The following is a 27602-nucleotide window of genomic DNA, read 5'->3' as shown; positions in this document are numbered from 1 at the left end:
CCATAAAGGTCATTGTCTGAATGGCTGAATATCATCTGAATACTGTATCCTCTTTTCTGAACTCTCAGATAACTAATGTTCCAGGGTACAACTGATGAAATGCATCCTTAATGACTGTAAGGAGCTCACAACTAATATCTTCAACGATGAAAATTTGTCCATCAAGCAGCATCATGGTTAGAGTTCAAAAGCCTTAATGGTGAGGTGCAAAGGGAAAGAAAAGAAAGCAAATCTTTACACTGGTTCTCAGATCTTGGCTCAACCAAATCCAAAAGCCCAAAGATTGGTGGGTCTTTGGTTAGAAATCACAGAATCCCTCCAGTGTGAAAGCAGATCAGGCCCATTGAGTCCACATCGCTCTTATGAAGAGCATCCACACAGACCCACCTGCCACCCCTATCCATGTAGCCCCACATTTCCCATGGTCAATCCACCTAACTTGCACTTCTTTGGACTGTGGGAGGAAACTTGAACACATGGAAGAAGCCCATGAAGACACAGGGAGAATACTCAAATGCCACTCACAGTTGCCTGAGGGTGGAATTGAGCCCGGCTCCCTGGCACAGTGAGGCAGCAGTGCTAACCACTCAGCTACCATGCTGCCCCATGCACTTGTCAACATGCACAAATATAAATAGAATTCTCAACACTAATGCTTGATTAAATAGACAGGAAAATAATGTACTGACTATATGGAATTAAACTTTTATGCATGAAAATGTGAGTACACTTACAACAAAATAATGTAGCAGTGGCCATCATTAAAAGAGTGGAAGGATACATTTGCAGTGTTATTAAAAATTATTGACTAACATCTTCAGATTTACGATCTGCATTTCACTTGTCAAGTCAGCCATGAATAAACAGATTTCCCCCAAATGGATGGAAACCTAAAAAGCATTGACTTATTAAAAGACGCACATGTACAAGTCACAACAATTATAGCAGCACTCCCAAATGCTAACTGATTGGGAACTGTGGGAGAAGCCTCCACTTATTCATTCATGGGATGTAGGCATTGCCAGCTCAGCCAGCATTCATTGCCCACCAAGCAGCTAACCATGAACTACATTACTATGGGTCAGGAGCCACGCATAGACCAGACCAGGTAGGGACAGTAGAGTGGACTTCAAATCATGCAAGAACAGAACTGGGCGGGGTAGGCTTGAAGCAAGATTGGTCGTAGAATCCCAAATTCATTAATAGGCACATCAATGGTAAAGGGTGGTAAGAGGAGGAATAGCACCAATTAGAGATTATAAATGGAAGCAGGACACCTCCATGTGCAACACCCTCCACATGTTAAACAAATAATTTTCTTCTGTCGGCTGCACAGGACAGGGGAGGAAACTCATCACCAGAAAAGGTTTAAAATTGGGAAATGAGGTATTGGATAAACTATTTGAAATCAAAGTTGACATGGCACAAGAATTAAATGAGAGGTTTCAAAAGATTTAAAGGAAATGACAGTGGAAATTGCAGACGCATTGGCAATGATCTTTCCATCTTCCCTAAATTTGGGGGTGGTTCCAGGTGACTGGAGAATTGCTAATATTAGTTGGCTAGGAACTGCTCAGACATTGAAAGAGAAGGATGAAGGATAAAAGTGAAGGGTTTCATGCGAGCAACCAGCAAAGTCTCCGGAGATCAACCTTCGCAGAAGGGGATGATCTTATGTTCGAAGTGTGGAGACAATATCAAGGACCCAAGGGATCACCTGGTCAGCGTGAACTCCTGTTCTCGGATATTAGCCTTTGTATCCTGTATTCAGGTAACCTAGTGGGTGCGCCATAGGTTTTAGTCTTGTATGAAGTGCATGCTTGCTTTTCACCCTTTCTCACCCAAACGGTGTGAACTGTATATGTGGTTTAACTTAAGTAATAAAGTCAGCTGTTAGCTGATACAGATGTGACTCTCTTCTTGGTACCAAGCCAATAACTTAAGGGCGGTAACCAGGCAAACTAATTGGTGTCCCTGAGTGGGCGTCGACAAGAAGCTCCAACGCCAAACCTACATCCAGCTCCAAAAAAATGGAAACACCCAGCCTTAGGCCCTGAAGGAGTGCCAGAAGGGAGGAGGAACTAAAATAAACAACAGAGTGAATCCTGAAGAACACAAGAGCTTTTAAGTTGAAATGTGCTCTGTGTCTTCCATACTAACTTCCACTGAGCTTAACTGGTGTCTCAGACAGAGACAGTGGGTAGAATCAAGGTTAAATCTCTTCAGTGGGAGACTTGAGTCAGACTCCATTGTGACAGTACAGAGAGAACTAGAGTCTGGGATAAAGTATACGAAGCAAAGGGAATCTCTAGGTCCTGGGGACGGGGTGTGTTTTGATTAGAGGGGATTCCTTCAAACGTGCGTAATGGGCAAGTGACCGCAACTCGGAGTATGCTAGCCACGCCAACAGTGAGGGAGAAACTGCTGGGAAAACCATTAGGAAGACTGCCCAAAGGAAATTGCCAGAAAGGGAATTTAAAACGTTGCAGAAGGTTGCAGCAGTCAGCTGCCAGGGGAAGGGTTGGGCAGCCTGGATCGAATAGTATTGGTTAGAGATTTTATTTCCACTGTATTGACTGGGCCATCCAGAGTGTAAAAGGCCTGGACAGGGTGGAATTTATCAAATGTGTCCAAGGAAGTTTCCCAAAATCAATAAATATGTACAGTGCCCTCCTTGGGACAGTGCAACGCTGGACCACCTTTTAGGAAACGAGATAGGAGAAATTACTGAAATGTCAGACAGAGAGCATTCTGGATCCAGTAACCAGAGTCTAATGTCTTAGTTCTAACAGAATTATGAATTGAGATAGAACTGGTCTACAGGTAAAGGTGCTAAACTGGGGCAAGGCCAAGTTTGGTGCCATTAGGCTGGATCTAGCAGAGGTCAACTGGGTGAGTCTGTATGAAGGGGAAAGAATGACTGGCAACTGGGAGGCTTTTAGGAGTGTGAATCCAGGATAGTATGTCCCTATTAGGGTGAAGAGAAAAGCTTGGCAGGTTTAGGGATCCCTGGCTGATGAGAGATACTGAGGATCTTGGCAGGAAAAAGGCAGCGGCAGACACTGGGTTTAAGTTATCAGGCTCGAGTGAATTCCTTGATGCCTATAAAGTGTGTACGAGCATAATCAAGGGGAAATCAGAAGAACAAAAAGAGTGTATGAGATGGATCTGACAAATAAAGTTAAAGATAATCCCAAGAAGTTTTATAGCTACGCTAAGAGTAAAATGGTTAAAATCAACTAGGAGTGAGTGAGGACTGTAGAAGCTGGAGATCAGAGTTGAAGAGTGTGGTGTTGGAAAAGCACAGCTGGTCAGGCAGCATCCAAGGAGCAGGAGAAACAAAGAACAAAGAAAATTTACAGCCCAGCAACAGGCTCTTCGACCCTCCAAGCCTGAGCCAATCCAAATCTACTGTCTAAACCTGTTTCCCAATTCCTAAGCATCTGTATCCCTCTGCTCCCCACCTAATCATGCATCCATCCAGACGCATCTTAAATGAATCTACCCTGCCTGCCTCTACCACCTCTGCTGGTAAAGCGTTCCAGACACCCACCACCCTCTGTGAGAAGTACTCGCCGCGTGCATCCCCCTTAAAACTTTTCACCTCTCGCTATTGAATCCTTCACCCTGGGAAAAAGCTTGTCTCTATCGACCCTGTTTATACCCTTCATGATTTTGTAAACCTCAATCACGTCCCCCCTCAATCTCCTTTTTTCTAGTGACAACAAACCTAACCTACTCAATCTCTCTTCATAGCTAGCACCTTCCATACCGGGCAACATCCTCGTAAACCTTCTCTGCACCCTCTCCAAAGTGTCCACATCCTTTTGGTAATGTGGCGACCAGAACTGTACACAGTATTCTAAATGCAGCTGAACCAATGTCCTGTACAATTTTAACATGACCTGCAAGCTCTTATACTCAATACCCCGTCCGATGAAGGCAAGCATACCATATGCCTTCTTGACCACTCTATCCACCTGTGCAGCAACCTTCAGGGTACAATGGACCTGCACTCCCAGATCTCTTTGCTCATCAACTTTTCCCAAGGCTCTTCCATTCATTGTATAATTCGCTCCAGAATTAGACTTGCCTAAATGCATCACCTAATATTTATCTGGATTGTACTCCATATGCCACTTTTCCACCCAACTCTCCAGTCTATCTACATCCTCCTGTATTCTTGGACAGACCGTTATGCTTTCTACTACTCCACCAATCTTTGTGTCATCTGCAAACTTGCTGATCATACCAACAGTGACCTCTTCCAGATCATTTATGTATATCACAAACAACAGTGGTTCCAACACTGATCCCTGTGGAACTCCACTGGTCACCTTTCTCCATTTTGAGAAACTCCCTTCAACTACTACTGCCTCCTGTTGCTCAACCAGTTCTTTATCCACCTAGCTAGAACACCCTGCACACCATGTGACTTTACTTTCTCCATTAATTTACCATGGGGAACTTTATCAAATGCCTTACTAAAGTCCATGTATATGACATCTACAGCCCTTCCATCATCAACTTGGTCACTTCCTCAAAAAATTCTATTGAATTGATAAGGCACGATCTCCCCCACACAAAACCATGTTGCCAATCACTGATAAGCCCATTCTTTTCTAAATATAAATAGATCCTATCCTTTAATACCTTCTCCAGCAACTTTCCCACCACTGACGTCAGGCTCACTGGTCTGTAGTTACCCCAGAATATCCCTACTACTCCTCTTGTACAGGAGGACAACATGAACAACCTTCCAGTCTTCCGACACCTCACTTGTGTTTAAGGATGCTACAAAGATATCTGGGAGGGCCCCAGCTATTTCCTCTCTCACCTCCCTCAGCAACCTGGGGTAGATCCCATCCGGTCCTGGGGATTTGTCCACCTTAATAACCTCTGGCCTACCCAAATATCTTCCCTTCTTGGGAGAATTGATGTTTTGGGCATAAGCCCTTTATCCTCATTCCTGAAGAAGGGTTTATGCCCGAAACGTTGATTCTCTTGCTCCTCAGATGCTGTCTGACTGACTGTGCTTTTCCAGCATACACTTTCAATGAAAAGTAAAAGAGTGGCTAGGGAGAGAACAGTCTCCTTAAAGATCAGCGTGGTCATCTATGTATGGAGCCACAGGAGATGGGGAAGTGTTTTAATTAATATTTCTTCTGTTTACAGATGAGAGAATCATGGATGCTAAGGAAACAAGGAAAACTAGTGGAAACGTTTTGGACATCATACATATAACCAGAGAGGTGTTTGCTGTCTTAAATCGCATTCAGGTGGAAAATCCCCTGGGCCTAATCAAGTCCATCCTTGGATATTGTTGGAATCCAGGAAAGAAATTGCTGAGGGCCTTCCAGAGATTTTTACTTCATCTTTAGCCACTGGTGAAATTCCACAAGATTGGAAGGTGGCTAATGTTGTTTCATTGTTTAGGAAAAGTAGCAAAGATAAGACAAGGAACTACAGGCCACTTAGCCTGACATCAGTGGTAGACAAGTTGTTGGAGAGGATAGGAAGGAACGGGATCAACCGACATTTGGATAATCAAGGTCCAACTAAGGATAGTCAGCATGGATTTGTGCCAGGATGTGCTGTCTAACAAATCTGGCACAGTGGTTAGCACTGCTGCCTCACAGGTTCCCGGGCTCAATTCCCACCTCAGGTGACTTATTGTGTGGAGTTTACACATTCTCCCTGTGTCTGCGTGGGCTTCCTCTGGGTGCTCCGGTTTCCTCCCACAGTACAAAAATGGGCAGGTTAGGTGAATTGGCCACGCTAAATTGCCCATAGTGTTAGATGAAGGGGTAAATGTAGGAGAATGGGTTGCGCTTCGGCGGGTCGGTGTGGACTTGTTGGGCCAAAGGGCCTGTTTCCACACTGTAAAGTAATCTAAACTAAATCTTTTAGATTTTATCAAAGAGGTGACTAAGAGGATATGAGGGTAGGCAGTGGATGTTGTCTATATGGACTTTAGTAAGGCCTTTGACACGTTCCAGCGCAACTGGCTATTCATGAAGGCTAGGTCATATGGGATCCAGGGATAGCTAGCTAATTTGATTCAAAATTGGCAAAATGGTAGGAAGCAGAGAGTGACGGTTGAAGTTTGATTCTCAGACTGGAGGCCTGTGAATAGAGGTCGGTGCTGGTACCTTTGTTACTTACATACATGACTTGGATGTGTATGTACAAGGCATGATTAGTAAGTTTGCGGGTGGTTGAAGGTGAGAGGGGAAAGATTGGAGGAGGACCTGAGGGGCAATGTCTTCAGTGGAGAGTATATGGAATGGGCAGGCAGAAAAAGTGGTTGACGCAGGTACAATAGCAACATTGAAACATTTGGATAGGTACATGGATGGGAACGGTTTGGAAGAATATAGATTAAATGGGGGGAAATTAGAACTAGCACAAGTGGGCATGTGATCAGTATGGACCAGTTCAGGCCCAGGGCTTGTTTCTATGCTATATTCCTTTATGACTGACTAAAACCAGCAGAAACTGCAAATCATGGTAGATGACATTTGAAAGATTATCAGGCTTACAGAAAAAGCTGAGAATTATTTCACCCACATGAAACAGTATAAGATAGAGTATAAGAAATTAGCGGGAGAAATAAACATGACATGGCATTTAAACAAGATCAGGAGGAGAAAGAGGCATTGAAAAAGCAATGTAATAGTTTGAAGACTGCTATGAATGTCGTACATAAAACAGCTCAGGAGGAAGAGCAATACTACAAGAGATCAGACAAAGTGCTTAGAGAGATTAAAAATTCAGGAGTCACATCTCAGCTCAGCGAGGCATAAATGGGTTCCTTCACACACCTACCCTTTGAAGGGGGAGGGAGGAGGAGGAAGTGGAGATGTCAGTCGGGGAGGGTTAGTGGTCAGAGCTGTTAGGTACAGTGAGGAAGATAATCAGAAATGGCAGTCTCCATCCTCAAGTGAAAAGGGGAGGACCCAGCGACATCTGCTCTTATGCATCCTGTAGTGACAAGTCAGAGTGGAATGGGGGATTGCTCAGGCTATTAACTATTCCACTCCCTTTGGGATCAGAACAGAGCAACAAAGACAAATTCCCAGACACTGATACAGATTAGATGATGATGAGAAGAAATTAATATTAAATGTACCTACACCTGGATGTTTTTTTAAGATTAGATTACATTACAGTGTGGAAACAGGCCCTTCGGCCCAACAAGTCCACACCGACCCGCCGAAGCGCAACCCATCCATACCCCTACATTTACCCCTTACCTGACACTACGGGCAATTTAGCATGGCCAATTCACCTAACCTGCACATCTTTGGACTGTGGGAGGAAACCGGAGCACCCGGAGGAAACCCACACAGACACGGGGAGAACGTGCAAACTCCACAGAGTCAGTCGCCTGAGGCGGGAATTGAACCCGGGTCTCTGGCGCTGTGAGGCAGCAGTGCTAACCACTGTGCCACCGTGCCGTTCTCACAGCCCGACCAAGAAAAAGAGCTAATGGACAGTGAACCCTCACTCATTTAAAAGAAACTGATTCTTACAGTTATGGGAGCTATTGGAGGTGACCTTGTCGAATCATTAAACAAGCGTAGGCTGAGGAAGGGGGAACACCTGACAGCTTTCGCCCTTTGACTCTAGTCAAGGTTCTGGAATATTTATGGGCCAGCTTTAGACCACCAGAACCCACAGGACAGAGAGGTTGCTATGGTTATTCACCTTAGTATCACATGGTACAGAGGACTCAACAAAGGCTTGTGACCTTGTTTGACCAACAGAGACCACAAACAGACTAAGGGATAAGACGGATGAGAAGTGCACATGAAAAGGAAAGGGGAAAGCCAAATAAGATTAACACGGCTCGGGATGGCACCGGCTACCAGTGCCAAAGGGATGGGGCAGGGGGGTGGTGGTGGTGGTGGTGGTGGGGGGTGGGGGAGGGAAAGAGAGAGGTGGAACTGGAGAAATGTAGAAAGATGGTCTGTGCCCAGGAACCTCTCCCCAACCACCATACCAATCGGTGGACAAGGGCAGGGGAAGAGGAACCTCAACCTGATGCCAGCAGCAACAGACGAAACCTGGGAAATGCTAACCAGTCTTGTATCTGTGGAGAAGTGGGACACTACGCTAAAGACTGTCTTGACCCCTCAGAAGGGTGAGAAAAATCACACACAAGTCCAATCTTTACCACTAGAGGGACCCCAGCCCATGCTACAAGCCAAGTGAGGCAATAAGGATTGTACCCACAGCTCACAATGACAATTTCAGGCCTCTCCAACATGGAGGTGGGACACCAGAAGGGGTGGAATGGGAAGACCTTGGAAGATGGCAGGGTTGGAGGTCACCCTGCCACTTTTGTTTAGGACACAGGGAATCCTGAACCACCCTAAGCACATCCTGTTTACATCAACATTCTTGGAAAACTGAAGCAGAAATTATTCCAACTTGGTTGACATTCATAAGTAGGACAGGTAACTACTCCTTTAAGTGTGCGGATTGGATCTGGGCTCTTAAGGCACTGGGTCAGCCTACTACAACTACCCCAGCAACAGGAACATATTTTGGGAACAACCTACTTGGTATGAGCCAGTTTTTGTTTTGATCTGGTCAGCTGTATGACGCAACAAACACCAGGGATGATCACAGTGCAGACTGTCACTGCAGTATCAGATGGTCAATACAGGGAACAGGTTTGCACAGGGGGAGAAATTTGAATAAACCCTATAAGATGAGTTTGGATCCAATGGTCCAGACTATACTAACAGTGAACCAAAATGCTTTTGCCAAAAGCAAACATGATTGTGAGAAGATGCAGGAGGAGGTTTGCATCCAAGGACCAGACCCTGAGTCACAGAAACAATACAGATTTCCCAAACAAGCATAAAGAGACAGAGAAAGTAATCCAGCATCTAGTAACTTGAGTTCTACGACCTCTCGCCTCCATTAATCTCCTCTAATTTGGCAGTTCAAAAGCCAGACTGGAGCTAGCGATCAACTCCAAGGAACTAAACAAAGTCACACCTATAACAGCTCCTATGGTGACTACTAGTCCTGAAATTATCATTAAACAAAGTGAGTAAGCGCTATGGTTTACAGTATTAGATATCAATGGAATTTGGTCAATCCCTTTGACTCAGGGTTGTCCGTATAAATTTGCATTTACCTTTAAAGGACAGCAATATATGTGGATAGCTTTATCACAGGGATTTGACAATTTTCCATCAAAGGGTAAGCAATGGATTAGGGCATTTTTCTAGGTCAGACTGTCTGATACAAACAGGAACCGAATGGGATCATTACTTGCTCCTAAAAGAGTTTCTGCAACTATTAAAGGCAGTTTGGAATGAAAGTAAACCCAAAAAAAAATTATGAGGCATGAAGTGAGTTACTTAGGAGTGATGTTAACACTATGAAAAAGATAGACAAACAAATTGAAACAGCAGATAGACTTCCCATCCCTACAAACATGAAGGGATGAAGATGGTTTTTGGGCTTAATTAAGTATTGTAGAGACCTAATTAATAGTTTTGCCACAAATATAACACCATTAATGACGTTATTAAATAAAGATGCCCCATGGAAACGGAAGTAATAATAGTTTTAAAACAAGGCTTAGCAAATGTTCCTGTCCTGTAAATCCCAAACTCCACTGGACCATCCTCCCGAGAGGTGGCTGCAACATATTCCACAAAATCTGGTTGTACTGGTGAGAGTGTACATGAGGTTTAGGTCTTATCGCAAGAGGTGTATGGTTAGATAAGACCTAAACCTCATGTACACTCACACCAGTACAACATGGGGTACATGACATGAAAGGCATTTGTTAGCAGTTTTCTGGGTGGCAAAACACTTCATCTACATTGTCGGGTTGAACCCATTGACAATTTTGACAGAACATGTATTCATTGAGATGCTGCTGGATGGACATACTAACGATGGCATGGTAAGCCAGATGAACACTGTAGTTACAGGGAAGAAATATAATTATAGAGGTGAAAACCACCATTATGTTAGCCAATAACTTAGTGGATCAAGGAGAAAAACATGAGTGCCAAGTTATGATAGCAAATGATCCCAAGGGGCCATTTGTATCAAAACAAAAAAAGGAAGGAATACTGGGAGAGAGAGAACAAAACTCTTAAAAATGTTTTTTGACTGTTTGTCATCTGTACAGATAGGCAATAAAAGAAACAGGCCACTCCTCTATCCTACCACAAGAAGAAATTAGTTAAGAAGAAACAGAGAGTCCAAAGAAAATTGGGAACAGGACTTGGATGGACTAGTAGGGAAAATTGAAAATTTGGACTTAATGTAAGAAACAAGCTGGAAATAATATGCAGATTTTACACTTGTGTATTACAGGTCTAGTCCAAGATGACAGGAATAATACTTCTCGTTGAGACCAGGTTAATAGAGACGGGGGCCATCGTTGGACCCGCTCCAGAGCCCTTGAACTTTAGTTCTTATTTTTCTAACTTATACTATGAATAATTAAGAGTAATGTAAACTTTTTTATCTATTTTGTATCTAAGATTGCGCCATTGTAAACGTTTCATTTTAATCCTGTACTAGAGTACACATGACAACAAATTAACTCTAGTTCTTCATCACAGCTGACAAACAGACCAGTAAATGTTGACATTTGAAGAATACCCAGTGATCAACAATAACTTCACTCAAAAGATCAAGATACTCCAGATTAATAGAGGGGAAGTAGAGGAGTCAAGTATGCATTATGCAGGGGTGGATGGTTTGGCACGCACAGGTACGACTGAGTATCTGGGAACGTACAGGGATTCGGTTCTCAACAAAATTCTAGGAAGTGAAATTGTCCATCATCCCAGATGGAAAAATTATTAGCCAGTTTGTCAGCTCATTATTGAGCGACGATTGGATAATGATGGCCACAGTAAAATTGTGGTTCACTGGGATCAGTACTTACCAAAATTGTTCATTGTCTGCTTGCCTGTGAAAAATCATTTTTTCTTGTGCGATATGCATGTGTAGTACAGACATACTACATAATAGTATGTGGTTGTTGGAAAGATGACTTCAGACCTGGTCATTGTGGGGGAATGAAACATCCCACGGCCAGTAATAAAAGCGGTAACGAAGGAAAACCTAATGATTCAATGCATTGATACGGATCAGGTTCTGTGGGGATATGTGTCACCACATTGCCACCAATTCCAGACCTAACAGCGGGTTGTACATAAATTGTAGAGGAGGCAAAGAAGATAATCCATCAATGGATTAAATATACTGAAACAATTAGAATAAATGCTGATAAGGCAAATGAGGCATGGAGTGTCCCCAGTTTTTGGAGTAAGCTTTGGAATTGGGGATCTAATGTTCAAATACATCTTTGGGGGAGAATATTATCAAGTGCGGCTGCAATACTGATTTTCTGCACATGTTGAGTACTATGATTACCAATGTATCAGGGTCAGAAGGTGGAAAAATAAAATATGAAAATTAGAAGTTGAAGCTTTCCCAAAACAGAACGGATGATTTATTATAATGGAGATTGTTTTTAAGGAGGTAGATGTACTTTTATATTTAAAATGCACATGTAACACATCTACTGGGGTCAACAGTGATCCCATGAGCAGTTAGCAAAAAGAAAGGAAAATGATCCTAAGATCAAAAAGGAGGGAGGTGGGAAGACACGTTGGCCAGGAACTGCTCACTCAGAAAATCAGCAGCTTGTGAACTCAAGTAATCAGAGTCCTAACCACTGGCTTGTGTTGGCTAGAACTGGCTCAATAAAGTTCAATGCACAAAACTTGAAGCTGATGCACTGTGGTACAAGAGAGCATAAAGAGTAGTTTGGAAAGTGCTACTATTCCAAAGGGTATAGAGGATCAGAGACACCTGAGTTTATATATGCACAGTCATCACAAGGTGGTAGTACAGGGAGACATAGCTGTTAATAAAGCCTAAAGTATGCTAAGCTTCATTAATAGAGATATACAGTACAAAGCAGGTAGGTTATGCTGGATCTATACAGAACTAATTAAACCTCAGCTGGAAGAGTGTGTGCAGTGGTAGTTGCCACACTCTAGAAAGGATCTGAATGCATGGATGGATTACAGAAGAGGTTTTTGAGAATGGTTCCAGGAATAAGAAACATCAGTTATGAGAAATGATTGAAGAAATAGATACAGATTTCCTTGTACAGGAGAATACGAAGATGAGATCTGATGAAAGTTTTCTCAATTGAGGGGTGGCTAGACAAAGCAGATAGGGAGAAATTTCTCATGCTTGTAAGATGACAGATATAAAAGTGTTCTGCATAAGAAATAAGTATAAGAAGAAACATTTTATCGTACAGACAACAGTCAGGTATGGACTGAAAATGATAATGCACTGCCTCGAAGTATCTGGAGGAGGTTCAACTAAAGATTTAAGAGGGCATTGGAAGATTAAATAGAAACAACGTGCAAGGTTATGGGGAAAAACAGATATTTGGCACTAAGCCCAAATGCTGAGAGTCAGTACATTATAATGGACCAAATGGCCTTTCTTTGCAAGTAACAATTTTGTGACTCAACAATCTCTTTGGTGCGATTTCTGAACTGTCCCCATCACTACACAAACAAGGAGCATTTGGGCCTGTTATATATGGATGCTTTATCTATCCACCTCAGTTTCAGAGCACTTATATCTTTGATGAACAAAACTTCTCAACCTTCGTTACAAAATTTGCAACTGAATTACCGTTAACAATTTTTCGGAACAGACATCTTGACATTCATTACCCAGAGTGCCCAGCCCTCTCTGATGTACTCAATTTTTATTTTAAAATTAGAATTATATAAAGTTATAAATCCATCTAGGATAGACCAGAATCTGGAGTCAATATGGAATAGTGCTCATCAAAACATAGCAAGCAGGAATGAGTAGCTGATAGAAAGGAAACAGGCTGAAGTCTGTGCCCTGGGAGGCTGAAGGCACATTACAATGGAGATAATCAACGTCATGCATTTAGCAACTATCAATAAGATGTCAAAAACACTCTGACCAGCCAAATCTAGTGAAGAAGCAAAGTCTGAAAATAAAATGGTCTCAAAATCTGATTGTTTAAAATACTGTGATTAAATCAAGGAAAAAAATCTTAAAAATTGACGATAAAGCTTGATACGATGAAGTTGTTTTGACTTATAAACAAACAAGAACAAGAGGCCATACACTAAAAGTGATATGCAAGTGAAGCAAGGATGATGGAGGAATAAAAAGCGTACGGATTGCTCAGCCGTAAAATATGGTGGAGTCAGGTTCAATTGAGGCCTTCAAGAGACATTAGATATTTATTTGCATAGTAATGGCGTGTAGAGGTGTGGGGGAAAGGCAGGAGATTGGCATCAGATAATAGAGCATGTGCAGGCATGAGGATCAATGGCCTCTTTCTCCTCCGTAATAATTCTGGCCTTTTCCCCCAGCTTTATTGAGACAAAAAAAAATTGATGGGAAGAAACAATGCATTCAGAACTGCTTCTAAAGTCTGAAGAGTTAAATCAAACAGTTTTTAAACTGAACTTCAAATTTCGCTTTTCTACCATTTTTGACACAAACTAAAAACAGGTACAATGCGAACAATATCGATAAACAGCAAGTGCATCCCCAAAATCACCAAGCACTGGTGTTGAATAATATTTGAAAATCTACTCACATAAATCCTGCTATTGGTTCAATGTAAACATTGACCTGAACTCGCTTTGCTGCCCTCACGAGGAGTCCTGTAAGCTAAATAGTACCACAAGTCAGCAGACAGACATTCACTCGTGCATTCATACAAAAAAACAAGTTATTTTCTTGTAGGTGTTCACCATCCTGTAATAAAACTTCTTTCAACTGTTTGCACCCATGCACATTATTTTACAAATGAACAATTCTTACTGTCTGCTTAAATTCAATGTACTTTACCTTTCAAGCTGCCCCATATTAAGTGGCACTGTGACTATTCACATGTATTTGCCTACCATGAATTATCGTCATGTTTTAAAATATTCAAATTTACAAACTAAGAAAAATGTATTTGCCTTAACATTTACTTCGCCCACTCCTTAATTTTAATCTCCCTTCCCACTTTTTTTGGGTGAACATCACAGTCACACTAATCATGAAAAGGCTCTGCTCTATGTCCTCTCTCCAGTCAAAACTGCCCTCTTGGTATAGTTTTCACTCATAGTATTTTCCCAGATAATGACTGCTGGTATGTGATATTGTGAGGTGATATTTGCCACCTCTACTACAGAGGTACAGAGTAAAAATTATTGGTGGTAACTCTGCCACAAATCCTTCATCTTTGCTGCATCTTGGGCCTTAGGATTAGGGATACACCATTGTAGATTATCAACAGAAGAGGCGCTGTTTTTAAAGAGATCACATTATCAGTTGATAGCATTATGTACTGTATCTGGTCAGGCACAATTACTAGGATCTTGTGAAACAAATACAGATACACTAGCTCCCTCCCAAAGCTGGAGTAGAACCTATTGGCCACAGACAGAGATATTAACGTAATGGTTGGAGCTAATGTAACACAAAGGTTAATCCTTGCAGAACCACTGTTTCAGACAACACCCTTTATTCCTAATATCAGAAATTCCAGTCACAGTGGAATGTGAATCCACAATAACTTTTAAAAAAAAAGAGGAAAAAAAACAAACATTTTATAAAAATGACTTTGGTGTGCCATAGGCATCTGCTTTGTTTCAGTGGCATCAGTCACCATTTTAAGCAGTTTGTTAAATTGTTGCTACGTAGTAACATCAACTATGTCATCCCTAAATCATGAGACCATTCCTCAAATAGGAATATACATAGACAAATTAGTTTATAAACTAGTTATTTAATTTCTAATAGATGTGAAGCTATACTTGGGTAATTCCAAAGGCTAATTAAACATTGGAACAATTTCCTTCCTTGTACCAAACTTTTACATTGGTTAATTTTTGGTCTTTAAGAATGAGCTCTGTTATTGACTACCTTGTGCTTGAACTATCCCCAAATCCAGTCAGCTGATTTTAGGTTGAGATTTTTTGTTGAAATACAGTATCAGCCTTTACAGCAGAAACACAGGAAGTCGAGGTGCCCATCATTCTTGGATAAAAAGTGCTACAAAGCACCAGATACAAAGCATGCTTGTAGCAAGTAGTGACAAGTGACAGGAAAACTTAATAAGACTAGAGCACCTGTTTAGAGTCTCTGAAGTATCTTAATTTTATTGACCCATACTATCAATGGCACTTCATCCCCATCAACAGCAATTGTCCAACGAGCAGAAAACTGTATTCTTAAACAGAATTTGTTTTCTGAAGTGCACATTTCAGGTTTAATTTGAGAACATAGTAAAAGAGATCCACAAACACTCCCACTTTAAAAGAACATTCAAACAGCCAGATCTTTCATCATTTTATCCAGTACAACACACTACATTTGAAAAATAATTGCTTCTGATTGGTGGGTTAGAGCTGTCCATTGGAATCCAGATGCTATCCTCATACTATCTGACAGAAAGAAGACATTATAATGAGCATGATCTGGATTGAGAATTAGGCATGGATAGTTAGCATTACGTACTTTATGCAAAAGTTGGGAGTGGGACAACTTTAGACTGTGCAGTACTTGTAAGGTTGCAATTGTTTGTTAGATTACTGAGTGTTCAGTCTTAAACAATCTCAGGATACTTCCTTTGATCTTTACAAATGATGATAGCTGTTTTGAAGGAAGCCATTGGACAGTTGAGCACAATACAGCAGAGATCCAGCAACCCAGTCCTGAACCTGCTTTCCAAGCAGCAATAATAAAGGAGCTGGAATTAAGATACTGGCCTGCTTACATTTGAATTGTATCTTTGAGGTGGCTACCCTTAATACGTTCCTTAGCACACGGTTCTGTACCTTGCAATGTACCGATCTGTAACACTCAGTCAAGGATAACTCTTTACACTGCAAGACCAGAACGTTTCAGGCAAAATAGAGCCTTTAATCAGGGTGACAATCCTCCAGGTACAATTGACATTTGTCTTGGTGCAGATCCCTGGGAGTAGCTTGTACAGCACAAAGTCTTGCATCACAATGCTGTTAGGGGTGAACAACAGCAAAAACTCCTGCCTCCAGGCAAAGGAAGACAGATGATCTTTTTTACCACTGCAGCTGGCTCAAGGGTAAATTTATGGTATCAGAGAGGCATCACACACACAAAAAGATCAAGAGAGGGTGCACCCTTGTCACCACTGGCCAAGTTTGTTTGAAAGTTCTGGTGGTAAGGCATTCTGCCAAATGTCCGAGAGTCTGCTCCAGAACCGCTCGAGGACATGATATGCTGATTACAGCCTGATGACAAAGGGGTTTCTCTATACAGTTTTTTTCCAGAAGGACCAGATAATATAGTACAGTCCAACTACTTGGAATATTCTGTAGCAATTGGCCAGACCAGTCTCTTCAACACCAGGGCAGGTAGAAGGTCTGAGACAGCTGCCAGGGGAAAGTATATTCTTTTGTCCTCTAAAATAGAGAAAACATATGGCAGCACATAATTGATTTCCAGCAAACTTTCAGAGGCCATTGTTCAACTGTTGTCACATATGAAGTTGAGCTAGTCACAGGGCAGATAAATGCACATTCTGGTGCCTAACTAATATAAGGTGTGCTTCTGCAAATGGTCACTAATTCTGAATCCAAAGCAAGCATTAATTGACATTAAACCAATTTTGAGACACAATAACAAAGATCACAACTTGTACATTTAGTAAATGGCCATCCCAAGTTGAGATATTGCCTGGGTCTCGTCGAGTTTGCATATTAACTGCTTCAGTATCCGAGTCGTCGTGAATGGTGCTGAACATGGTACAATCAGCAGCCATTATTCCTACTTCTGCCCTTACTTCTGTTGTTGATGAAGCAGGTGAAGATGGTTTGGCTAGCATGCTGTCCCGAAGAACTCCTGCAAGGTGGCCTGGAGCGGAGATGATGGACGGCTCCAACCACTCAAGAGTTTTCCAGATTCTCAATTAAGTGTTGGCTATAATGACCAAGTGCATGATTCACAAAAGGTTAGCATGCAAGTACAGCAAATATTGGAAATGTTAATAGAACGTTATTAATTGCAAGAGAATTAAAAGTAGGGAGATTATGCTTCAGTTAGATAGAGCACTGGCGAGACTGCATTGAAGTACTATGTACAGTACTGGTCACCTTAGTTACGGATGGATGTAATTTTGTTAGAAGCAGTTCAGAGAAGTTTTAAGAGACTAATACTAGACTAATTTTGTTAGGAGAAATGGCTGGACAGGCTGGGCTTGTATCTGCAGGAGCTTTGAACAATGAGAGACAATTTGATTGAAATAAGGAGGGTATGGAGAGGTAGAGGACGAGAATTATAGGACAATCTACAATTGTGGGTGACTGCTTAACAATATGGGACTGGACATCTAAAACACTTGAGGCAAAGGTTTTACTGTCAGAGCATACAGATGTTTTGATACTCTGCTTCCATCACGTTTTTGGGGAAGACAGTCCTTGAATACATTTTTGTCAAGCAAGGCACAGGGGGATGATGGTGAAAAGTTACCATGTGCAGGCACAAATATGGATTAGTGCTTACAGTCAGACCAATCACGACCTTTAATGACAGAGCAGGCTCAAGGGGCTGCATGATCTACTCCTGCACATTATTAACATTTTCATACATCACTTTGAATGTTACAATTCTTAGATTACAACCCACACATTGTGCACTATATTGCAAATTGTCAGTGACCAAGAACAGTTAGATGATCCGCAATGATCATAAATACCAGAGTAGGCTTCAAGGACCAGTGGCACACTGTTGTTCCTTTTCTTTTATATAATGTTGCTAGGTTCTATTTTTCATGAAGTTAACCACATTTACTTACAGGATTTATGTCCAGAAAGGTTTCATGATTCGCCTTGTTTGGATGCATTCCTTCAATATCATCGATAAATTTTTTATCTGCCTGGTAGAAGTGTGGAGATGAAAGAATGATAGGGGCCCCTATTGTAGGCAAGGAGAGAAAAATAAAGCATTAATTGATTGAGTGTGCCTATATAGTATTGTCTTTTGTAAATAAGGGGTCTTTTCGTTTATAGTGAAACTACTGCATATTTAGTGACTGCACAAATTAAACTCACACTTTACTGAAATTAAAAGAGGAAGATTAGCTTAGTTGATTTGTATAGCAGCTCACCATATGCTCTGAACCTAGTTAGGTTTCCAGGAACAGAGAAACATGCACTCCCAATACAAGCGGTGACATTATTGACAGGCTGGCCTGGTTGTAACATGCTGACCTGAGTCAGCTGAGACCATTTCAAAAGTGCTAAATACCCTCAGACAGTCAATTTGCAAAATTCCATTGACCTTTTCAGTGGGACTTAGCGTAAGTTGCAATATCTTATGAATATAATTGTTAAAGGTGAGTTCTACAAATGCAACCACAGGTTGCAATACTTGCCAGTTCGAACTCCCCACACAAATTGCACTCTGACCTACTATTGGTAACATCACAAGAAGTCATAATAAATGCTTCCCAAATGACAAATCTTAACACACTGGAACTGTAATACCTTTCTTCTTCAGGTACCACACGATTATTTATGCTAATTTAACCAAATCTAACACCATCATCGTGCTAAAGGGCAGGATAAAGGAAGAGGCCCTAAACCTACCTCAGCAAAGACAGGAATGCACGGTTGGCATCATGCTCAACCACACCCTCACTGTCTACCCTCCTTTTGTACTGTTAGTCCACAAAATCTTTAACCTTATCTTGAAGGATCCAGAACTTCCCTTCAAATAGAACTCTGTTCCTTCCAACAGGGAACATGGGACTTTAATCAGTTACCTTGCTTGCAAGTGCTGATGTTCAATACACCTGATCCCAGGCAGTTTCCAGATGGAACACAGAAACCTGCATTTTCTGGGTTGACTGTAACATTGGCAAAAACCTCATTTGGTGGCACAAATCGCATAGCTGGTATCCCTTTGACACTAAGCTCCTGCTCAAAATTGGCATAGAGAGACCTATTAAGAAAAGTTTTCCAAAAAAGCATAATTAGTCAAACTCCCCTTATTTTCAAAAAGATTGACAAGACAATACAGAATGAGTTGCATTCTGCGCCAGTGTTATCGAACACAAACTTTGAACCAGAAGATGCTTCGTAATATTTAGAAAAACTAACAGTATACACGAGGGTCTTATCTGCTTAAGATGGTCGATTTTAAAAAGCAGACAATGGTGATTTGCTTATTTTACAATGACAACTTCATATTGACACAGCAGTTCACTGTAAATTGAAGTGTAACCTGGATGTAATTTGCTAAAAAGCATTTTACAATGCAAGTGTCCAAGACATTACGGCCATTATATTTGTTGCCCGTTCCCCTGCGGTGCTTGTGGTGGTGAAGTTCCACAAGCATCCCATGGCTCAAACTGACTGAGGCTTTTCACTGTCACCTGCTGTACATGATCAAGAAACGGACGTCCTCCTCCTAGTCTGCGACACCTCCCACAAGGTAAGGCAGCTCCACACAAGTTGGGTTTGAACTCGGATGGGTCGGCATGCTCAAGGCTACAATTATTTGAGAGAATGGGGAGCCAAACAATAATATATTTAATTCGATTAGTTACAGCGTGGAAACAGGCCCTTCGGCTCAATAAGTCCACACCGACCCGGCGAAGCGCAACTCACCCAGACCCATTCCCCTACATTTACCCCTTCACCTAACACTACGGGCAACTTAGCATGGCCAATTCACCTAACCTGCACACTTTTGGACTGTGGGAGGAAACCGGAGCACCCAGAGGAAACCCACTCAGACTTGGGGAGAATGTGCAAACTCCACAGAGTCAGTCGCCTGAGACGGGAATTGAACCCAGGTCTCTGGCGCTGTGAGGCAGCACATATCAATGTGTCAGACTCTTGCCATTCCCAACAGTTTGGGAATTTCATGGAATTCCAAAGACGCACAAAAACTGTGGCTTTCAAAGGGGATTGCAGAGTGTTCTTATCTGCTCCCCTTGCACCATCCCAAAAAGATATGCTCCTCTTTAAAGTGGTTAAACTGTTTGCAGGATGGGAGGAGAACGTCCAATGTTTGTTGGTTCATTTGCTACTGTACAGAACTGAACTGCTTTAGTGACTATGTATATGAAGATACTTGTCATGAATATTATCTATTTTTGAAATAGAGAAGATCAGAAAGTATAAACAATTTGCGTTATAAAGTAACTTTAACATAATAAATATTTCAAGGCACCACACTGGCATATTATTGAATCAATTTACTAAAATGTTTCTTGAAAAATGTCCGAGAACAAGAAATAATTGAACATATTCTTAAGAGAATGCAGACAGATACAGTAAAGCAACAAGGTCAGGTTGCACAGGTCTCCTCCTAGTGGGATACAGGCTATAAATAAATATAAAGCAACGAAGAAAGGACTTTACATTGAAGGAGAAACTTCCCAGAATTTCTTTCCAATGGCTGTCATTTGAAAATTACCTTGGTATTATTTTATTTTTAAACTGCTGCAAGAATTATTGATCCATAAGATCATTTAGATCAGCAAAATGATGAATACCAACGTCAGGAAATTAGAGGCGGTCCTCAGTGTATCGAGTATTCCTGCATCATGGACATTATTCATAATAACATACAAAGTGAGCAGCAAACTGAGTGCATTCTACTCTAGCGCGTGTCTGATAGATTCAGCGGTTTAGGGTTATTCAGGCTGGCCAAGCTCAGCTTTGTGCTTGGAGCACCATGTGGAGCTTGTGTTGTGGTTCTGGGATGGAAGCCACAGTTTCCTGGAACTGGAAGAAAAGGTGGCTTCAGCTCCAGCCTTATTTTATTCAGTGCTTTATTGTGGTCTTCACAAAACAAAATGTTAAAATGTGAGGTAGCAATGGGAAAGAAAGAGTAGGAAAGGGATAAAAGGAAGAATTAAAAGATATACAAGAGTTTAAAGAAAAGGTGTCCAAATGCCTTTGTGACCATGTTCTCCCCGCCTTTCTAACTTGTTCACTCTTAAAAACCATTATGATCTACCTGCGCTTCACAATTCTGGCCACTTGCATATCCCACATTTCCATCACTCCCAGTATTAGGTACCCTTCCTTCTATATCCTAAGATCAGGCATTTCCTTTCCAATTCTCTTGTTTCAGTAACTCTCCTGCCTCCTTCCTCCTTTAACTCTCCCCTTAAAACACTTCTCTTTGGCAAAGCTTTTAGATGTCCTTTGGTTTGGTGCCAATATGTGTCTGATTACACACGAGAAAACACAAGCATGTGCTACGACATTAGAAATCACTCTATAAATGCAAGTTCCTGTTACTATCAGCTTTGCACATTAGCTGAATGTTAAAAGAAAACCAAAAGAAAATGGAAGAAATATCTTACCGGCAAAGGTCTGAAGAAAAGAAGCGCAGCGTTTCATTTTTGGTTATCAATGGGTGGAAAGACGTTCCATCAGTCCCATTGATCATATTGCACGCACCTGTTGTCCACCAGTCCAATGACCTAAACATTTTATAAAAATTGAGGGAGGGGTAGGAGAAACACAAAACCAGCCAGAAAAAAAAAAGACTTGCATTAGAAGAGCACAAAAAAGGAACAGCAACCATCAATTTGCATCATGCACTACAATTAATGCTTTCACAAAGCAGATCTGTGCATTACATTGTCAAAACATTTAATGGATAGTTCTGTACATGCTCCCGTAAAATGCCAGCATTAACAGGAATCTAGCCAGAGTTTAAAGCTGCCAGATCAGCAACACTTTGTTCGGGTTTGCACATATTGTCAAATTCGGTAGATTATTAATCCTCAATTTGAAACAAAAAGGAAAAAAAACACTTACTTGTTACCTCTCCATTCAACAATGGTAGTAAAATTTTTATAACTTTTTTGCCCAGTGAGAAAAACATATTCACCATCATCTGTCCCGTTCATCTGAAAAGTACAATAACGCATTATAACCAATGACTGCCAGGCAAACAGATACACAAAGTAAATCACTTGACCCTCCAAGTCAGAAACCTTTCCAAATGCAATTCTAATCATTTAAATTAACCCCTGCTTCCACACAAAATAAATTCAAGAATCGAAAATGAAACATAATAGTGTACAGACTCATCCAGTCAGTCCATAAAAAAAGCACACAACTTCAAAATATACTGTACAACAAATAAAGACTGTTAGAGAAACTCAAGTCTGGCAGCATCTGTGGAAAGAAAAACAACATTCTTCAGAACTGAAAGGTGTTGGAAAATGGTGATATTTTAATAGTTTTCATAGAGGCGGAGGAGGATCAAGGAGCGGATGGCACAGACCCCCAGTGCAGAAGACAAAGGAGAGTTAACAGTGGTCAAAGAGATAGAGAGATGCAAAACATGAAAAGGAGTGAATGGGTCCTCTATGAGCAAATAAACAAGCCAAGAGTGTGATGTTGGGGCTGTAGGGAGAAGAAAATGCAAGAAAGAAAATGGGAGGACAATCATAATGCAGCCAATTTCTGAAGCTCTTATTTCTTTATGTTGTGCTTTGTTGGAACATTGCAACACACCCAGAAACTAAAATATAAACATCGACTGCAAAATAATTTGGAAAAACTGAGATTTTTTAAAAACAAAAGTGATACTTTCAAGTGCATACATCTGATTTCATGCAGTCAGGCTAACTTTCTACAAGAACAAACTGAGAAGGCAGAGAATCTTTTTCTCTTCCTGAGCCCAGTTTCTACACACAACTGTGGGAACTTCACAACTGTTGATTCTTCCCTGTGCCCCCAGTTCAGCTGAAAAAAAATGCTCTTTTCATAAAGAACAAAATTCCAGGTCACCGCTGAAATCGTGAATGCAACCTCATGCGTGCATTTTACTTTGAGTAGAGGGCTCCACGGCTTCAAGTTCTAATTACAACTTGCAGGGTAGCTTCCTAAAGTACCACTCAAATCAGCAGTACCAAGCAATGAGCCACCCACACACAAAATGGTGAGGGGGTGGATCAGACTATCACGGTCTGAAGGGTAAGGAGGTCAGCACTGACTTGCACACTATCAAAACTAGACTTTTAAAGTTTCCAGTCTCTCTTCAAAATGTTAGCAGAATTGCTGTGCATTTTCAACTTTGCAAATTCTTCACCAATAAAAAACAGGAGAAATGACATACCTTATAATAGAGTCCAAATTCATCATCAATGTCCCTTTTGAGGAAGTGGATGGCTGAAAGTACTGGATCTTTGTAACCCCAAAGGAGCTCGTGTACTGTTCTTGTTGTAAAAATGCCAGCCCTTTCGGCAATCAACAGACCATTTAACAGTAAAATCCGGAGACTGGAATACCTTACCATATTCATTACAGTCTATTTACAAAAAGAAACAAAGATAAATCAATTCAAGTAAAACAGAATTGAAAATAAAATCCAACTTTCATACACAGCTGATTGGGAAGAGGATTTTATCTCTATGGTTGAATCTTCTGGTAGATGGCAGGGGGCATGGAATATTTCCAAGAGCAGTGCTGAAAAAACCAAAACTTACCAACTAGTTATATTAGATCCCTGTACCCCTCTGACCTCCTTAAATGGTGAACAGCTGGGAATGGTGGAGATCCAAAGAACAATGGGAGCCCAGCTCTATAGATTGTTTAAATGTCACAAACAAGTACAATATGTTAGCTGAAAGTGGATGAGTACAACTTTATATCGAGAGAAGATGGCAGTAGCAAAGCCGTGCTCTACCATGATTGCGTACCTCACTTAAAGATGTGATTGTGTTCCTGAGAATTATGACTTTAAATGAAACAACTAAGCAAAGCATGGATCAATGTCAAAGCCAGTGCTAGGTACTTGCAGAACGTTTGACCTGGAAAAAACTGTACAGATGAAAATACTGTGCTATGTGTGACTTACCGTGTGACTTAAATTGAAGTAATTTAAAAAAAACAAATCACTAAATGTGAATAAATACCACACACTGTGCAATACATTAGTGTTTTAAAGGATTACATGCTTACATTACACTACATTTAGGCTGACCAGGTGCCATCTAGGGGCAGACATTTAGGAGTCTGTGCAGGTATCAGCTGGCAGGATTACCTACATTGAGCAACTCTGGGATTAGATGGAAATGTGGTGGATGCAGGTTCAACTGAGGCATTCAAGACTGGATTGGAAAGTTATGTAAACTGAATAATTGGGCAGGATTATGGGAAAAGGACAGCATAAAGTTAAAATGCTCAGAAAAAATATGTAGATAGAAGAGGATGAATGGTTTCCTTCTATACCGTAAGTATTCTTCAAAATAAATACATATGCACTAATTATCTCCTTTCAAAGTAAACAATGTTAAGCGAGTTGACTTTAAATGAGATTTTTACTTCATAAAAGTTAATAACTTGCACTGGCTTGATGTTTAGTCCTTGTATGCCCAACCACTACAAGCTGCTAACGATATTCATATAATAACAAATGGTGAGGAAATTCAGAAAAGCAGCAATACGTGTGATGAAAAGGCCCAGCAGCAGCATCAGTAGGTGGTGGACTGCAAGGCCAGCCAAACAATTGACCAAGGAGAGGAAAACTGCAACAACAGTCCAGGGACAAGTACAAACAGCAGAGGGGACACAGACATCAGCTCAAGTTGAGTAATGAACTCTGTCCAGGGAGTTACCAGAATGTACAGGGCTTGAAACAGGATCAACAAGAGCGTAGCAGGTGTAAGCCATTCCAAGTCACTCACCTGAGAAGGTGCAGAACCAAGACAGCACCACTGCAGTAAGCAGGGAAGTGTGTCAAAAAAGGCACTGACCACCCATATCCCTGCAGTGGCAGAAGGAAGGTCTACAGCTGTGAAGCTGGCTGTGTCAAAAGCTTATGACTGTTGTGAACCACAATGGGTACAAACCCTTGCATCACTTTGCTCAACTAAATACACCTCAATGACAATTTTGAAAAGAGAGATCAGGCTTGGTGCTGACTGAATATCAACAATCATAATTTGAGCAAATTAAAAAGATGCTGATACCTTCAGAGGTCAGAACTTCTTACGGTAATGGCAGCTGCATTGTCCACAAATCTATGAGCAGTTTCACTCCAAATTCAAGGGATAACATGACACTGCAAAGATACTGACTGAAACAAAATGGCTACATTCAACAGGAAAGAAAGAACTGCTTGCTGCGACCTGGGCATGAAAAAAAAACTGACTATTCCTTACGACTACCATTTACAATGGAAACTGACCATAAATTTTTATTAACTACTGAATGCAAAATAAATCACAAAGATGTTACCCAGAATCCAATGTCACACATCTACATCAGGGATCAGCGCTTGCTCCAAGATGGGTGTTTGCTGATCCCATGATGTCTGCATCTGGATATCATCCTGAAGATTGCCCAGGGTCATCTTGATATCTTCAAATATTTGGCCAGGAAACAGTAATACACACGTAGTCAGTGGCTCAGCTTCTCTCAAGAACACGGTCACCAATTGTTCCATTCACAGATAGTAGCAGAAAGAAATGCCTCCCTGACAGTGGAGTATTGCAATGATTTCAGCTTATGTTATTACTGGACAATTCAGATCCCAGGCTAAAATCTAGCTTAATGGATTATATTTTGATTTTCTTTGAAAAAAGCAAAGTGGCCTTTCATCAAACCACAAGCATGCAATGCTGCAGATCGGACTTAGATTACACAAAATAAATGATAAATAAATGAAAGATTGTGAAACAGTAAAAAACACCATTATCTAATAGCAATCCTCTACAGTACTGAGAACTCCCATCACGAAGAGATCTGCATGCTTGACTTAGCTGTTTCTCTCATTTCCTAGTCATGAGAGTTTAATTCCCTCTTCCTTGAATATTCTCTCTCACAACCAAGACTAGAAACCCCTTCAGAGTTCAAGCCAAATACTCTGGACTGGAACTTCCAAAGCACAAAACTCTTGAATGGCATTAACATATTGCCTAACTTTTGAGCTTCTTCCTTTAGAGGAAACTATTTCAACCAGGACTTGCACACATTAAAACCAAAAGCCCTTCCGAGCTATGCACCTTTCCTCTAAGCAAAATAAACCAGGTCCTGAATTATCTAAATGAAAGCAAGCTAGGACTCTCCAAGATTTACTCTGTCCACTTGTAAAACACTTGCCAATGTGAACAAATTCCCATTATCCCTCCAAAAAATTTCTCTCTCATACAAATTTCAAAAAACATGGCTCTAAAACTTCTGACAGGTTCATAGCTAAACCTCATGAGGAAGGATATTTTCCATGTAAGAAAACACAGCTAATATCATCTCTGACAATGGACCACAATTCACTACGTGTTTGCAGTGCTTTGCATGTAAATTGGTCAGAAGTTCACCAAGGTGCTATACTGTAATTAATACGTTGCAGTAACCAAGCTCATACCCTGTCTAAACAAACTGGCATCATTTAAAATAACAGGAGTGCTATGATTTTGCTGAAATGGCCAGCAGCCAGAAGGTCTAAACACGCTAACCCTCAGGAGGCAACCAAGACAACACTGCTAATAATGACAGAGGCAAGGAATGAAGGGCCTCAGAGAATGTGTTTAGAATAAACAAATCCTAAATTACCTCAAAAATAACTCAGTACATGGTTGGACAGAATGGTGAAACCATCCCAGAGATTATCCCCACACAAAAAAAAAGAAATCCCTGTAAATAGTAGGAAGGGCTCAAGATTTGGAAATGTGGAATAAAGAATAAAATTGCATCAATACTCTAACAATAGTGACTGAGCATGTGCAGAAACATCAGATCAAATGGGACAGAGACTCAATGGAATAAAGCACTTGCAGAGCCCTGCTCTGCTACAACTATGGATGCTTTATAATGTCATAGAGTCTTAGAGATATACAGCACGGAAACAGACCCTTCGGTCCATTCTGTCCACGCCAACCAGATATCCCAATCCAATCTAGTCCCACCAGCCAGCATCCGGCCCATATCCCTCCAAACCCTTCATATTCATATACCCATCCAAGTGCCTCTTAAATGTTGCAATTGTACCAGCCTCCACCACATCCTCTGGCAGTTCATTCCATACATGTACCACCCTTTGCGTGAAAAAGTTGCCTCTTAGGTCTCTTTTATATCTTTCCCCTCTCAACCTAAACCTATGCCCTCTAGCTCTGGACTCCCCCACCCCCCGGGAAAAGACTTTGTCTATTTATCCTATCCATGCCCACATGATTTTGTTAACCTCTATAAGGTCACCCCGCAGCTTCCGACACTCCAGGGAAAACAGCCCCAGCCTATTCAGCCTCTCCCTATACCTCAAATCCTCCAACCCTGGAAACATCCTTGTAAATCCTTTCTGAACCTTTTCAAGTTTCACAACATCTTTTCGATAGGAAGGAGATCGGAATTGCACACAATATTCCAACAGTGACTGAAACAATGTCCTGTACAGCCGCAACATGACCTCCCAACTCCTGTACTCATTACTCTGACCAATAAAGGAAAGCATACCAAACGCCGCCTTCACTATCCTACCTACCTGCGACTCCACTTTCAAGGAGCTATGAACCTGCACTCCAAGGTCTCTTT

The 27602-nt window shown here is 41.2% G+C and overlaps 1 protein-coding gene across 2 annotated transcripts in view; it reads right to left on the bottom strand.

Annotated features, from left to right (window-relative positions):
- The window catches only part of LOC122552707 (lysosome membrane protein 2-like), a 65439-nt gene that overhangs the window by 13676 nt on the left and 24161 nt on the right, over window positions 1–27602 (bottom strand). For both annotated transcript variants that reach the window (XM_043695600.1, XM_043695610.1), the window contains exons 4-9: window positions 23191–23382; window positions 21882–21973; window positions 21422–21541; window positions 18863–19041; window positions 17894–18012; window positions 13664–13737 (exon numbers count right to left, since the gene is read on the bottom strand). In XM_043695600.1, the coding sequence (XP_043551535.1) occupies window positions 13664–13737; window positions 17894–18012; window positions 18863–19041; window positions 21422–21541; window positions 21882–21973; window positions 23191–23382 (776 nt within the window). The remainder of the gene's footprint in view (window positions 1–13663; window positions 13738–17893; window positions 18013–18862; window positions 19042–21421; window positions 21542–21881; window positions 21974–23190; window positions 23383–27602) is intronic.

Source organism: Chiloscyllium plagiosum, chromosome 1 (genome assembly GCF_004010195.1).
Source record: "Chiloscyllium plagiosum isolate BGI_BamShark_2017 chromosome 1, ASM401019v2, whole genome shotgun sequence".
NCBI lineage: Eukaryota > Metazoa > Chordata > Chondrichthyes > Orectolobiformes > Hemiscylliidae > Chiloscyllium > Chiloscyllium plagiosum.
This window is presented reverse-complemented; position numbering and strand designations above follow the sequence as displayed.